The sequence below is a fragment of the Podarcis raffonei genome, chromosome 5, assembly GCF_027172205.1.
Source record: "Podarcis raffonei isolate rPodRaf1 chromosome 5, rPodRaf1.pri, whole genome shotgun sequence".
Taxonomy (NCBI): Eukaryota; Metazoa; Chordata; class Lepidosauria; order Squamata; family Lacertidae; genus Podarcis; species Podarcis raffonei.
Window position 1 is genome coordinate 71,550,347 of NC_070606.1, and position 13,194 is coordinate 71,563,540.

The window sequence follows — 13,194 nt, forward strand, 5'->3', positions numbered from 1 at the left end:
GTAGTGCAACTTGGAAAATTTGCAGGTTGGATCTTGCATCTATTTAGGTGAAAGGGCAGCAATTAGTTTTTTATAGTTGCTTTAATTTAGTTTCACATTTTTGTCTTTAGATTTCTGCAACGTTGTGGGTGAAATACTCAGCTGAGACTGAAGCGTCTAGAAACTGCTGTCCCATCAGTAGCAACCACAACAATGAGAAGTCATTTAAGGTTTCTTTGTCTTGACACTTTGTGCTTTATTCTAGTTTAATTGTTCGTCACAGGATTATCAGATCAGCTGGTAAACACATTTTTATCTGGATTTCCCCCCACTTTCCCATTTAAGAACCGTACCTCTGAAAGTAATTATTGTATAATAATTGTATAATGGGATCAGTCAGTGCATTTCCCAGAACTCTGGACAGACTGATTTTGAATTAATCCTAAAACACATTTTCTTTGAAACAGCCTTTTTTATTTAATACTTGAGTGGAACCTGGCAAAAAATTATTTAAAGCTGCATCCATAATATAGTTTGTCACCAAAGAGATTGTTGGTGAAATAAAGCAAAGAAAGACTATATAAGCCACCTTGCTCCTTGCAGTATCAGGTGCAGCTTAGAAAGGGTGAAGTGGGAATCAACCTGCCTTCTCCCTACCCCCTTGTTTTTCAGAGTTGACTGGGACTACTCATTTTATCTCTAACAACAACCAGAGTTAGCAGGTGCTCTTGAAGAATAACTGCTCTTAAATAGTATTTTTTCAATATAATTTAATTTTAGCTGTGCTGAAGAGTGGGCCTTTGAAACTTGTTCTTTGTTATTGAAACCTAAAATGCTTGCCATGATTTGTGTTCTTTCTTCAAGATGGAGAATATAGACCATGTGGTATACTTTCAGGGAAATCAAATTCCCAGGAAAAAAATGCTGTTGGTATCCCACCTCCGCCCCCCGCCCCCAAGAACTCAATATGATATACTTGCTTCTCTCTCTCTCTGTTTTATCCCCACATCATCCTTGTGGGATAGGTTAAGAGATAGTAACTGGCCCAAGGTCACCCAATGGGTTTCAGGGCTGGGTGGGGGTTTGAATCCTGGACTCCCAGGTCCTAGTGCAGTATTTTAACCACTGCACCACAGTGGTTGTTACTTAATTACTTAAATCTTGTTATATTTTTGTAAAATCGCCCTATTTTTATCGTTATTGTTATGCCTTACCATGAATTAATGAAAACATCTCATTAAGTTTACAGTAAAATTAAATTCAAAAAAAGGTCTAACTATATTTAAAAGGGGGGGGAACACAGGTGGCACTGTGGGTTAAACCACAGAGCCTAGGACTTGCCGATCAGAAGGTCGGCAGTTCAAATCCCCGCAACAGGGTGAGCTCCCGTTGCTCGGTCCCTGCTCCTGCCAACCTAGCAGTTCGAAAGCACGTCAAAGTGCAAGTAGATAAATAGGTACCGCTCCGGCGGGAAGGTAAACGGTGTTTCCATGCGCTGCTCTGGTTCGCCAGAAGCGGCTTAGTCATGCTGGCCACATGACCCGGAAGCTATGCTGGCTCCCTCGGCCAATAAAGCGAGATGAGCGCTGCAACCCCAGAGTTGGTCACGACTGGACCTAATGATCAGGGGTCCCTTTACCTTTATATTAAAAAAATAGGGTGGTATTCAGCTAAGTTTTACTCATAGTGGAACCATAGGAATTAATGAAGATGACTAAGTTAAGTTTGTTAATTTCAGTGAGTCTACTCTGACTAAAACTTAGCTGAATAATACCCATAACAGCAAATATCATACTACCAATAATAGCAAAAAAACACAAATCTTGACCCCAACAAAACAAACAAACACAATATCCGTCGCTGCTAGCTTCTAAGCATCCATAGTAGGAAGTATTTCAGGGGTCACAGGATAAAGAGGTCTCTGGCTGCCGCCACTGCCGCAGCACCACCTCTTGTAGCTGGAGTCAGTCAGGCCCCCCCCCCAGGCCAGGTGAAAATAGGCCAGCACAAAGGGGGCGGTCCCTACAGGACTCGGAGCACCCATCAGTCCTTCAGACCATTTCCAGTGAAAAGGAAAGACCAAGGTTGTGGCACTAGAACAAAGCCAGTATCTTCTGTTCAACCTAGATGCCCTACTGTCACAGAGAGACTGCAGGAAAGAGAGGCTTTAGAAATTAAGACCTGCGCTACAACAAGTTGGTTCTCTGTTGGTTAGTAGAGGAACTGAACAATGGGGAAGACACAGCTGATCTTTTTGTCCAGGGGGCCTGTGGGCCTTTTATGACCAAGCCCACAGATACAATCTCCCTGCCCAAATTCTTACTTGAATTGCTTACTAGAAGTATACAGAGATTGCCATCAAGCCTTCTGCTTTGCACTGCATATTTGAGGACAGAAATTGGGGCTACTGGCACTGCTTTCTCTTTACATGAAGAAAGGAATCTTTAATCAACTTCATAAATTTGTTAGTTTTTAAAAGTAAAGTGCCACAAAACTGTTAAATTCATGGATGTTAATTGCTGTCTGAAACTGGTTGGCAGAATTCTCTCTAATGTTGTGCTGGTACCAGGCAGGGATTTTCCTGTCCTTCCGGGCCTTTTAGCATCCATTTAAATATTGATATTAGCACATTTAGCTGCTATTTTCTTTTTTATGGTTATGACTCCTATATTATTTAGGTCTTTTAGTGCACATTGTGCAATGTTCAGTGCTTCAATTCAATTTTATCGATAGCATGACTGTTTGTTGAAGAGTTCTGTGTAAAAGTTTGCATATCCCCTAGTTTGTAGATTTTGACCACAATCTTAATAGCATTAGCCAGACTTGTCTGTAGCTTGCTTACTCCAGAACACATGCAGAAAGGTTGGCTGGGTTCGGTTTACTGAATGTTGTGGTAGCCTTGGTTAATAATTGTGAAATGTAATTGCATGTAAAATATTTAGATTTGTAGTACATTTTTATCCCATCCTTTTTCAGATAGCTTAATATAGCTTATAGTAAGATTCATTTGAAGTACTATGAATGTAGTATGATAATTTGTGGCGAGAGCATGCCCTTCTATCATTATCTGAACTTTGGTTTGTGAGCTAAAAGCATACCATTTCTCTTGCTTTCTTACAGGCACAACAGAAGGTGTTAATGCAAGTTCTGCCAGTGAATTAAACATATATTTAAAGGCCACATAGCAATATGGCTTGGTAAGTAAGGTGAACAAGTAAGATGACATTTTATGATGTTGTGCCATTTCTCAATGTTCAAAAAACGTTCCTTATTTTTTAAAAAAAGGGTAATTGTAAACACTGTGTCATTCATATTCCTTGCTTAATTTAGCTTTAATGTATGTCTATAATTTGCAGTAAGTACTGGATAGGAGGACTGCAGCTAGTCAGTTTGGTAGGAAATTGTGAGCTATGCGGACCAGTGGCAGATTCAGTAGAAAATTTCGGGTTTCCTGTGCTTTTTGGGAAAAAAAAGTTTTTGGGGTTTTTTGCAATTTATTTTTGAGTATATTTTAAGAATGACTCTTCTAAGTATACTGATAATTTTGTACTATCCTTTTGAACAACATATATTTGACTTTATGAGGTCTAGACATTGTTCACAGGTATCTTTATACAGTGGTACCTCGGTTTATGAACTTAATCCATTCCAGAAGTCCGTTCTTAAACCAAAACCGTTCTTAAACTGAGGCATGCTTTCCCTAATGAGGCCTCCCACCACCCGTGCCCTTCCACCGTTCATTGACCGAGGTAAAGTTTTCAAGCCAAGACACTATTTCTGGTTTTGCGAAGTTTGTAAACCAGATTGTTCTTAAACCGGACTGTCCTTAAACCGAGGTACCACTGTATGGGCTCAATTCAGATGTCCCAAACACATTCTCCAAATCATGGTTTGGAGGTTCGAGAAAGTGATGCAGACTCCTTGTGCCTGAAATGCATCTTTCCTTCTACACTTCCCAGTTTACCTAATCATTTTATCATGATCAACCACTTGGCAGCAGTTTGCCTTTCAACTACGGTTTGAAATAGGTTTGTCAGCCATTGCTTGGAGGCAAAGTGCTAAACATCATTTGTCAATTGGGCTGCTGTTTTGAACTTTGATTAGATGAACCAGGAACCCTTGGAGGAAAGTGCTAACCTTCATTTGACAATTAGCCCCACAATTCTGTGATTTTATGAGTTCGTCGTGAAAAATTTGGTTAAAGAAAACAAGGAAGTGGAAGAGGGACCTGTGTAGAGAGGAGGGGTAGGTAAATGTCTTTCTCAGTTTCCTACCTCAGAACCCTTTAACTGGAGGTGCTGTGAATCAAATATGGGGGACTCATACATGAAAGATGTGCTCAAACATTTAACCTCTCCACTTTTGCTTGGCCTTTTTAACTTTGTTATAGTTCCATAAATGGAATATGAGTTTTAATTATGAAACCTAAGTCAATGCGGTCAATGTGTGATGATAGTTTCCCCCCCTTCTTTTCTGTTTCAGGACTTCATTGATCTTTTTGTGATATACTTTGTAAGCTACACAGGAGAGCATGAAATCTTCAAAAATGGACTCTATGAAGCTAAAGCATGATATCAATCCATTGCTTCTTTTTTTTATAAACTTTGTAATCTTGCTTTACACAGTTATAACTTTTATTCCATGGTATTTATTTTCTGGAGCAAGACATGTCATAGCCAAGTCAAAGCAAATTAAAGCTAAACCTGTGAGTTGCAGGCCAGGCAGTGCATACAGATCTGTTAACAGTTTGCATTGCTTAGCATCTGTATTATACCCTGGTTGTGATACACTCGACAAAGCTTTCAAGTATGCTAGGAGTAAATTTAAGGACAGAAAACTCCTGGGAACACGGGAAGTCTTGAAGGAGGAAGATGAAATCCAGCCATCTGGAAAGGTTTTTAAAAAGGTAGGCTATGTTTACGTCTTTTTTTAAAACATCCCTTTTTAAATGGAATGTGAAGCAGAGGTGAGGAACCTGTAACCCTCCACATATTGCTGAACTACATCTCCCATCATCCCTGCCTATTCGCCATACTAGCTGGCACTGGTGGCCTTTGGGAGTCTGCCAACATCAGGTTCCCCACTCCTAGTGTAAAATATTTTATGTTGTAAGGAAGGAGTATAGACAGCGTATGTGCAGTCATGGTATGGAAAGCAGGCTAGTGTATGTTTTTGCGGCAAATTTAAATATAATAGTGCTCCTTGGTAAGTTTGATTTGACAGAGGGAAGCATGTCTACTGTGTGGACCTTTTCAGAACAGTTGGCTACAGATGAGTTCTCACAAATCTTCTCCTGGGTCTTGATGGATAATTTGTATTTTTGCTACTGTTGGGTGTGATAGTGCAGTCTCAAACTTCCAGTTTACTAATCAAATTCATGGAGGTGGGTACATTTTTTATGGCTGATGGTCATCTACTGTTGCTCTAGTTTTTCAAACTTTGTTGACTTGCACCCTTGCTGGGAGAAGTTCCCAGGCTTTAAATGGTGGAGGGGACAAGAAGGAAAGGATGCCCGGGGCAGCAATTGCCTGGAATCTTGGAGGGCCCCCACAGGCCGCACAATAGTTTGTGTGAAATAGCACTGTGGGAAATGGCTGGAGACTTCAGACTTGCTTATGATAGTAGAGAATCACTGATGCATAGCTTGAGTGGGTTTTTACTTTGTTTTCATGAACCTAGAAATCCCATTGCCAAGTTACTGATGGCATCTGCTCCTCCCTCTTTGACGCATAGCTGTCAACTTACAGATTTGAAAATAAGGGACCAGCAGCCTTGAAAATAAGGGACCTGCAGCCTCACCTGTTCCAGGCACTCCAGTCTTCCTGTCCTCCTGCAGTCTGGTCAAACTCATGCTGGTAGCTTCGAGAACACTGTCCAACCAACTTTGTAACCAGAGGTTCAACTGAATAGAATCTGAATCACATGCACCACAAGGCCTAGGCAGCCTCAACTTAAGATGGCTCCCCGGCCTGGCTTTGCACTGCAAAGTTTGCAGCAGCACGTGCAACAAAATGGCGCTCAGCATTCAAAAACCCCCTCAGCTTGCATTAACTAGCCACACACAAGGCATGCAAGCTCCACCCCCCAGTCGTTCTTAGACTTCTTATTGGGTGAGCAACACAGCCAAGCAACACAGTTGGAGCCTCCCTCCTCCCTGGCCAGCAGGGAGGGAGGGAGAGGAGCTGCTTCCTTTGAAATTTAAGTGACATCATTTAAGGGACATTTAAGGGACATCCATCAATAAGGGACAGCAGCGGGACATGGTGCTGGAATAAGGGACTGTCCCTTCAAATAAGGGACACTTGACAGCTATGCTTTGACGACTGTCCTGAACGCAAAGATCTGTTTGCCCAAGTTCTCCATACACTGCAGAGAAAATACTTGTATTTGACAGACCAACACCTCCCAACTCCAAGTCCTTTGACTTTTTCTCTTGGCTCATTTTGGTGAAGGAAAGAATCGGTGTAAGTTGTTCATGCCACATCTTTTTCTTCTCCAAAACAGTTCGAGGTGCTCTAGTGGGCATTTTGGTGTTGGTAGACACTTCCATGTGCAGGAGTTAAACTCAACATTCTCCATTTAGTTCCAGTGCTTCAAAAATATTGGCCCAGTGCATATGTAAACCCAAGACATAGTTTGGCTTAGTGCAAACAAGCAAACTGCCACATAAAATAATGGGACAGTTTTGCTCCTCCCTGGTTGTTTTGTCGCTGTACTGAACCAGGCCATGGTTTGGATTAATGTGTCATTCAGACATGGGTTAGCTCTTTTCAGACATGCCAAGAGCTGTGACAAAAGGTTGCCCCAAGATTCACATTTTGTGGTTTGTCTGGAGAGCTAAACTAGGAGACTGGGTTCAAATGACAACACAAAGCCAAAAAATGGCCTAGCTGCACAGCAAAATGGCCATTACCTGTGCAGGTAATGTGAACAACGACGCTGTAAAAGGGAGGAGTGCTCTTGTGATTTTAAAGTCTGGGTGAGTAATCCCTTCCTAGCATGGAGGTACAGGTTTCTTATAGATCTGTTCAGTAGCTGTCTTTATTTTCTGTCCCAGCAGTCACTTTTAACTGTCCATTTAAAGTCTTCTGTTTCTGGAGAATCACGTAACTGGGATATGGTGTTAAACATAGCTTAAATTGTGCCTATAGAGTAGCATTATTAGAATTGAGAAGAGGTAGGAGCGCTCATTAGTGCCACAGCTGCCACTCTTATTAAAATTGTTGTTATAACTATTAATAAATAAAACAAACCAAACGTTATACACTGAGCCGGCTTTTGACTTTCCTACCGTTTTCTTAAAACAAAGGAAATTGTGTTAATGCCTGGCCAGTCCATCTTCAGGGGTCTTTTACCATCCCCATATAGAGAGACTGGGGACTAACCTTGGACCCTGTATGTGCACTACTGCTGAGTTAAGACCCTCCTTCCCACATTCAGCAGCAGTGCAGGGAGCTCATCCAGTGAACAAATTAGTCATATTGCCCTTGTACCACTGCTCTCTTACCTATTTTTTATCCTCTTAAGTTTCTTCTTGTTGCATATGGAGGATTTTAATGGGAAGCCAGGGCTGTGTGCTCTTGGTTTTTTATATACCCTTGAATGTAAGATGAGGAAAAAAGTACGCCCCTTCTTGCTTGCATTCTCTCTTCCTGCCAGAGGTCTTGAGGCAGGGGATGGATTGGTGATACTTGCGGGTAGCCACAAATACTGGCTTCCTAGTGAGTCCAGCTAAAACTTGCTATTCATGAGCAGCGAGGGCTTGTGATTCATAAATGTGCATGACCCTCATCCTGGTTGGCTTGAAAAGTTACAGAAAACAACTTGTTATTGCCTGCACACGGCTTTTGAGCATAGATTAACATTTTAGCTACTTAGTAAGTTTATTTTCTAAGCATAATTAGTGGAATGAATGTTCAGTATGAGGGAGCTTTAGGCCATTCTGTTATGCAAGTTATTAAACTACTTGGCAGTTGCAAAATGCAGGGATGGAACTGCTTATTCTCCTCTTATTTTTCTTTTTAAGGGAAAGAGGTGGGGGCAGGGAAGAATGATCTGATTAAAATGTTGAGTTTATCCACTGGTGGACCACTTTTGAGTTGTGGGAGCATTGTAGTTTGGCCTTGAAGTGCAGCCCAGGACAAGCTTTTCCAGGACACTTCAGCCCACGTGTCCTTCCTCTAGCAGAATGGTCATCTTAGTTTCCCCACTTTTTATAATAATGTGTCTGGCAAAGCTTTATGAAGGGCTGTCTTCCTTTCTGAGCTTCTGTTTGACCCCTCCGCCCAACTGGACCTGGGAAGTGAGAAGAAAGAGAAGTGAGAGTTCAGTTCTTTGCCCCTTACACTCTAAAGCAGCTTGGATAATGTCAAGGGTGGACCATGAACTCCACAGAGCTGACCTCCTCTCCACAATTGTGTGTGCCACTTTTTGGGGTGGGGAGAACCGATAGAACCTTCCAAGTTGCTCCTGCCCAACCTCCTGCAGAGAAGTGAGTCACATAACTGGAACACTTATTCCTTCAGCAAGCCTCATTCTCCCAGCTCCATGTCAGTGTTAACATGGTGGCTAAAGTAGGGAAAAAGGAGTTGTCAGACTGCATTTGGTACAGCTCACATAAAGTATTTTAAAAGCCATATTGGCTTTTATTGAACGTGCTAGACCACTGAAATGGTGAGCGTGGTGTGATGTTAAAAACAGATTCAAATATGCATGCAGATAAGTCATTGGATAATTTTTGTTACTGCTTTCAGCCTTTTAGCTAAGATCAAGTGTAGAATTATATCATGCCCCGTCATCACCAGGTTTCTCAGGGCAGTTCACAAACACAAATACAATAACCAAAAACAAACAAAAACCAAGCTGTAAAATACAACTAAGTATCATAGCCTCCAATTCATCTGTGCTGACTTTTAGAAACATGCTGAAAACTTTTCTGTTCCTCCAGAACTATGCATGTAGCTAAGAGTACACCCCCCCCATGGTCAATCGATGTATGCTTTTAATTTCTATTTGTTTTAAATTAGTTTTTAATTTTCTATAATTTTATCATCTGGTTTTATGTTGTTGTAAACTGCTGCAATATATATATATATATATATTTATGAGACAGCAATATACAAATCTATTTTATAAATCAATCAATCAATCAATCAATCAATCAACGTGACAACGCTGTCCTGTGTCCATAATACTAATGTCAAGAAGGCTCTCTGGTGAATAGCAATCAGAATAAGCACACTTGCTGCTATTCTGTTTTGTTCCATATGATGGCAGTATTGGATATGTTCTAGTTTATTTAAACACAAACAAAAAACCCCAAGTGTAGATGATAAAATCCTGTTTATTTTCAAGTGCAGAATTGCTGGTGAATTTAACTGCTTGTCTTATTTTTTCCTTCCATTACTGAAATTTAAGAGCTTATGCATAAAAATCTAAAGTTTTGGGGGATATTTACAACAAAATTCTGCATTCCCATCTGAGAATTGTTTATTTCTTTTGTGCTGAAAAATAGAATTTTATACATTTAGGAGAAAATTGCAGTGCAACAAACGTTTGTAATCTTCCTCTGTGTCCTAAGTGGCATATAAGGTTAATAATTTATGTCAAAACTCTTGTATGGAATCTGAAAAGGAGGCTTTCCTTTTAATTCAATGAAGGAATGCAAGCTGAAGGGTGCAAGTTGCCATTTTGTGCATGTTGATTTGAATGCAGGTCTCATTGACGGCAGTGGGGGCTTACTCCTAGCAGGTCTTCTTAGGAGCACAACCTTAGTAACCTCATGGCCACATTGAAATTTACTTCATTTTTGATCACAGCAGACTCGTATTTGTACTTAAGTGTTATAACAAAAAGCACACACTAGAGAGCAGTGTTTATCTTTTTATGCTCACTTTTGTCGAACACTTTCTGCTTGTGCGGTGCAGCACTAGGTAAATAGCCTTCTGTGTGCGAAATTGCATAGATTAGACACTCCAGTCTCTTCCTATTAAAGCTGCTGTCTGGTGTGAGGCAGGGGACTGGCGACCACACTCAGTTCCTCAGTGGAGACCAAGAGGAAGGCCGGTCTGGGATCTGGGGCAAACACTGTGCAGCATGGGCCCCTTACTCACAGTTGCTGCTCTGTGTAGGAGCTTTAACAGGAAAAACCTGTTATCTGTTTTGCTGATCTGGAAACCCATAGCCTAGAGCAGCTTTTTTAGGGAAAATGGACCACAGTTTTTGCAATCACCCGGTTGGACATGCCTGGCCTAGATGTATTAGTAACTTCAGTCCTTTTTTTATAAGCACAAACGTAGTCCAAAGGGCTGGTATGAATCTGAAAATCAAAGCTGTTATTGGGTTTTCAATCTGAAATGTCTAATTGTTGATAACAACAAACACCCTTTGAAATCCCTTTGAAATTTATTTGAAACCCTTCCTGATGTTGTGAGGGGCAAGACTGCTTTTGGGAAACTGCCTGTTGCAGTCCTAGCCCTTGGTTGGCAGCGCACTTGCGCTAGCCAAGGCAGGAAGTGGGGTCCAGGTGGGGTCATTTGTGGGTCATCTCTCTGGCTGGTACAGCATGGATGCTAAGATTGGGCCTGTCGCTATCATGTGGCGGTGGCAGGTCTGCATAGGATCTTCTGTCATCCCATCCCCACTCCAAAATGCCCTGCTTCTGGGGGGTTTCTGGTGGAGATACTACCACTGGTACATTCCACCTGCTGCTTGTGTGGGCACTTTGGGGCACTCCTCACTAGCAGGCCTTCCCCGATGTCGGAGGCTGGCAGAGCTTTCCTGATGGTGAGGGCCGAAGAAGCTGAGTAGAGGACCCCTCTGCTCTATGCAGTATCCTTTCCAGCATGGTGGATTGGGGCTTGGAGTTGTTTCACCCCTGAATTCTTCTTGAATAGCACTTACAGATAACTGATACAATTCTGATACCGTATTGGCCCGAATATAAGCCGCACCCGCAAATAAACCACACCTTTAAAATTCAAAGCAGGGGGAAGACAATACCCGAATATAAGCCACTCCCTTAAAATTGGACTGCAGGCTGAAAATTGCTGCGGTTGGTAGAATTGTAACTCTTAGCCAATTTAAGGCTTTGATCTTGCAAGCCCGCAAAAGTTACTGTACAATTGCTAAAAGTGCAAATTGCAATTTAATTGCTACAATTCCGCAGGCACTCACACCCGCAAATGGCAAATGAACCGTCTTTAGCTCTCAAATAGGCAATGAAACATTTTTTTGTTCCGTTTTACCGTATGTCTGTTTCAGCAGCAATATCGTAAAAGCCCATTTTTGTAAGGTTGCGAATTTAAGCCACACTTTCACTTTTCACGGTTGGAATTTGGGGAAAAAAGTGAGGCTTATATTCAAGACCAATATGGTATTTGGTATAACAAAATTAATCCATTCACATTCAAAATTAATCCATTGATTAGGGAGATAAGAAACAGTTCTGTACTCTTCCTTTTCTTTATTGTATTTTTATTCATACAGCACCACTTTGCACGGTAAGTTTTGGAAAGTAACCTATGCAAAATGTCATGTCTGCGTCTCATGGGCCTTTCAATCTAAATATTGTTAGACAGGAAAACAAACATGGAGATGAAAGACAAAGGCAAGCAAGTACACAGAAATGCAGTTATGCATGCTTAGGCTTGTTTGTGATTTTTTAAAAAGTCTTTTTTTATTTATTAAGGTTATCCTTGGAAAATATATTTGGCTCTCGTACGATGATGTTTTCAATAAAGCGAAAAAATTTGGAGATGGATTAACTGTGTTGGGCATTCAACCGAAGACGAACATTGCCATCTTCTGTGAAACTAGAGCAGAGTGGATGATCGCTGCCCAAGCTTGCTTCATGAACAACTTCATACGTAAGCATTTTCTTATGGCAATATCAGTTTTTTTGTGTGCTTTTGGATACACTGAGAAGGTTTTCCTAACACTTTTAATGACTTGTGTAGGGCAGCTACTATTGTCCCTAAATTAGTATGATTAAGTTTTGTTTTGAAGATTCTTCCTCTGTCTCCTCCTAGGACTTGGGTTGCCATCTCCATGGAATTGCAAAGATACCAATTCCTAGGATGAGCCGATGGTTAACCTTCTGGCTTTGGGAAGGGTGGGAATTTCCCTTTCTCACACAGCCTTTCTTAGGTTTGGTTTCCTCCAAGCACATGTTTTGGAGGGCAGGCAGTTTTCTTCCAAGCATCACACTTCTTTTCAGCCCGGAAAACCATCGTTTCAAGTCCAATTCCAGTTCATTTGTGCAAGAGCAGTGCTTCAGCAGTGCTAGAGCATTAGGAAGAACGTTGTGACAGTAAGAGCTGTTTGACAGTGGAACGGACTACCTTGGAAGGTACTAGACTCTCCTTCATTGCAGGTTTTTAAGCCGAGGTTGGATGGTCATCTGTCAGGGATTCTCCACTTATAATTCCTGCATTGCAGGGGGTTGGACTGAAAGGCCTTTTGGGTCGCTTCCAGCTCTACAATTCTGTGATTCTAAAGGACACCAATAAAAGCATCCTCCTTAGTAAGAGGCAGAGAACAATGTCTGTAGAAGACTGAACAATTCTTTTCGATTTTTATATATTTGTATTGTATGTTCTCACCAAAAAGTTAATAGGAGCAATTAAAAGACCCTTTCATGGTAAAACAGCAAACATATATGAATGAAATTTGTTTCATTCAGAGAGCAGTTTTGCAGAATGTTAAATTACAACTCAAAAGAGAAATCACATAAAGCCCAAGTAGAAAAAGGAACTGAGACTGGTATAATAGGCCATTGTAAGCAATTGCAAAAAGCACTTTGAAGATTTGGTAATTCTTCCTTGGCAGATTATTATATATAGCTTCTCTATAGCTGTGGGAGTAGCTTGTTACAGCTTTTCTTTCAACGGAAGCTTTGCTGCTTCTGTCTCCCCTCATAGTTTTTGCTCTAATTACTTCAGTATATTCTGAGGAAAATAGAACTGACACCCATTTAAAAGGAAAGCATCTCATTGAATGTAAGCTGGACATGTAACATGTATCTTTGCAAAATCTCCACAAGCTTGGCATGTAATACTTTTGCTACTTTCTGGAGCTGCTGGGCTTGGCAAGAGCATGGCCCGGGCTTGGGCAGTAGTCCCCTTTGCCAGTGTAAAGATGCAACTTCTGGAGCTAAGCCTATGACAGGAAGTGGTTGCTGACAGGAGGGCTGCCTTGCTATCGTTTCTAGGCCAG

The 13,194-nt window shown here is 41.2% G+C and overlaps 1 protein-coding gene across 5 annotated transcripts in view; it reads left to right on the forward strand.

Annotated features, from left to right (window-relative positions):
* ACSL3 (acyl-CoA synthetase long chain family member 3) overlaps nucleotides 1-13,194 on the forward strand; it is a 62,281-nt gene that overhangs the window by 17,451 nt on the left and 31,636 nt on the right. For 4 of the 5 annotated variants that reach the window (XM_053390019.1, XM_053390017.1, XM_053390018.1 and 1 more), the window contains 4 exons: nucleotides 111-209; nucleotides 3,100-3,176; nucleotides 4,462-4,885; nucleotides 11,669-11,846. In XM_053390019.1, the coding sequence (XP_053245994.1) occupies nucleotides 4,511-4,885; nucleotides 11,669-11,846 (553 nt within the window). In that variant the 5' untranslated portion in view covers nucleotides 111-209; nucleotides 3,100-3,176; nucleotides 4,462-4,510. Of the gene's footprint in view, nucleotides 1-110; nucleotides 210-260; nucleotides 280-3,099; nucleotides 3,177-4,461; nucleotides 4,886-11,668; nucleotides 11,847-13,194 lie in introns of those variants that run through there. The other variant, XM_053390021.1, reaches the window with a different exon arrangement.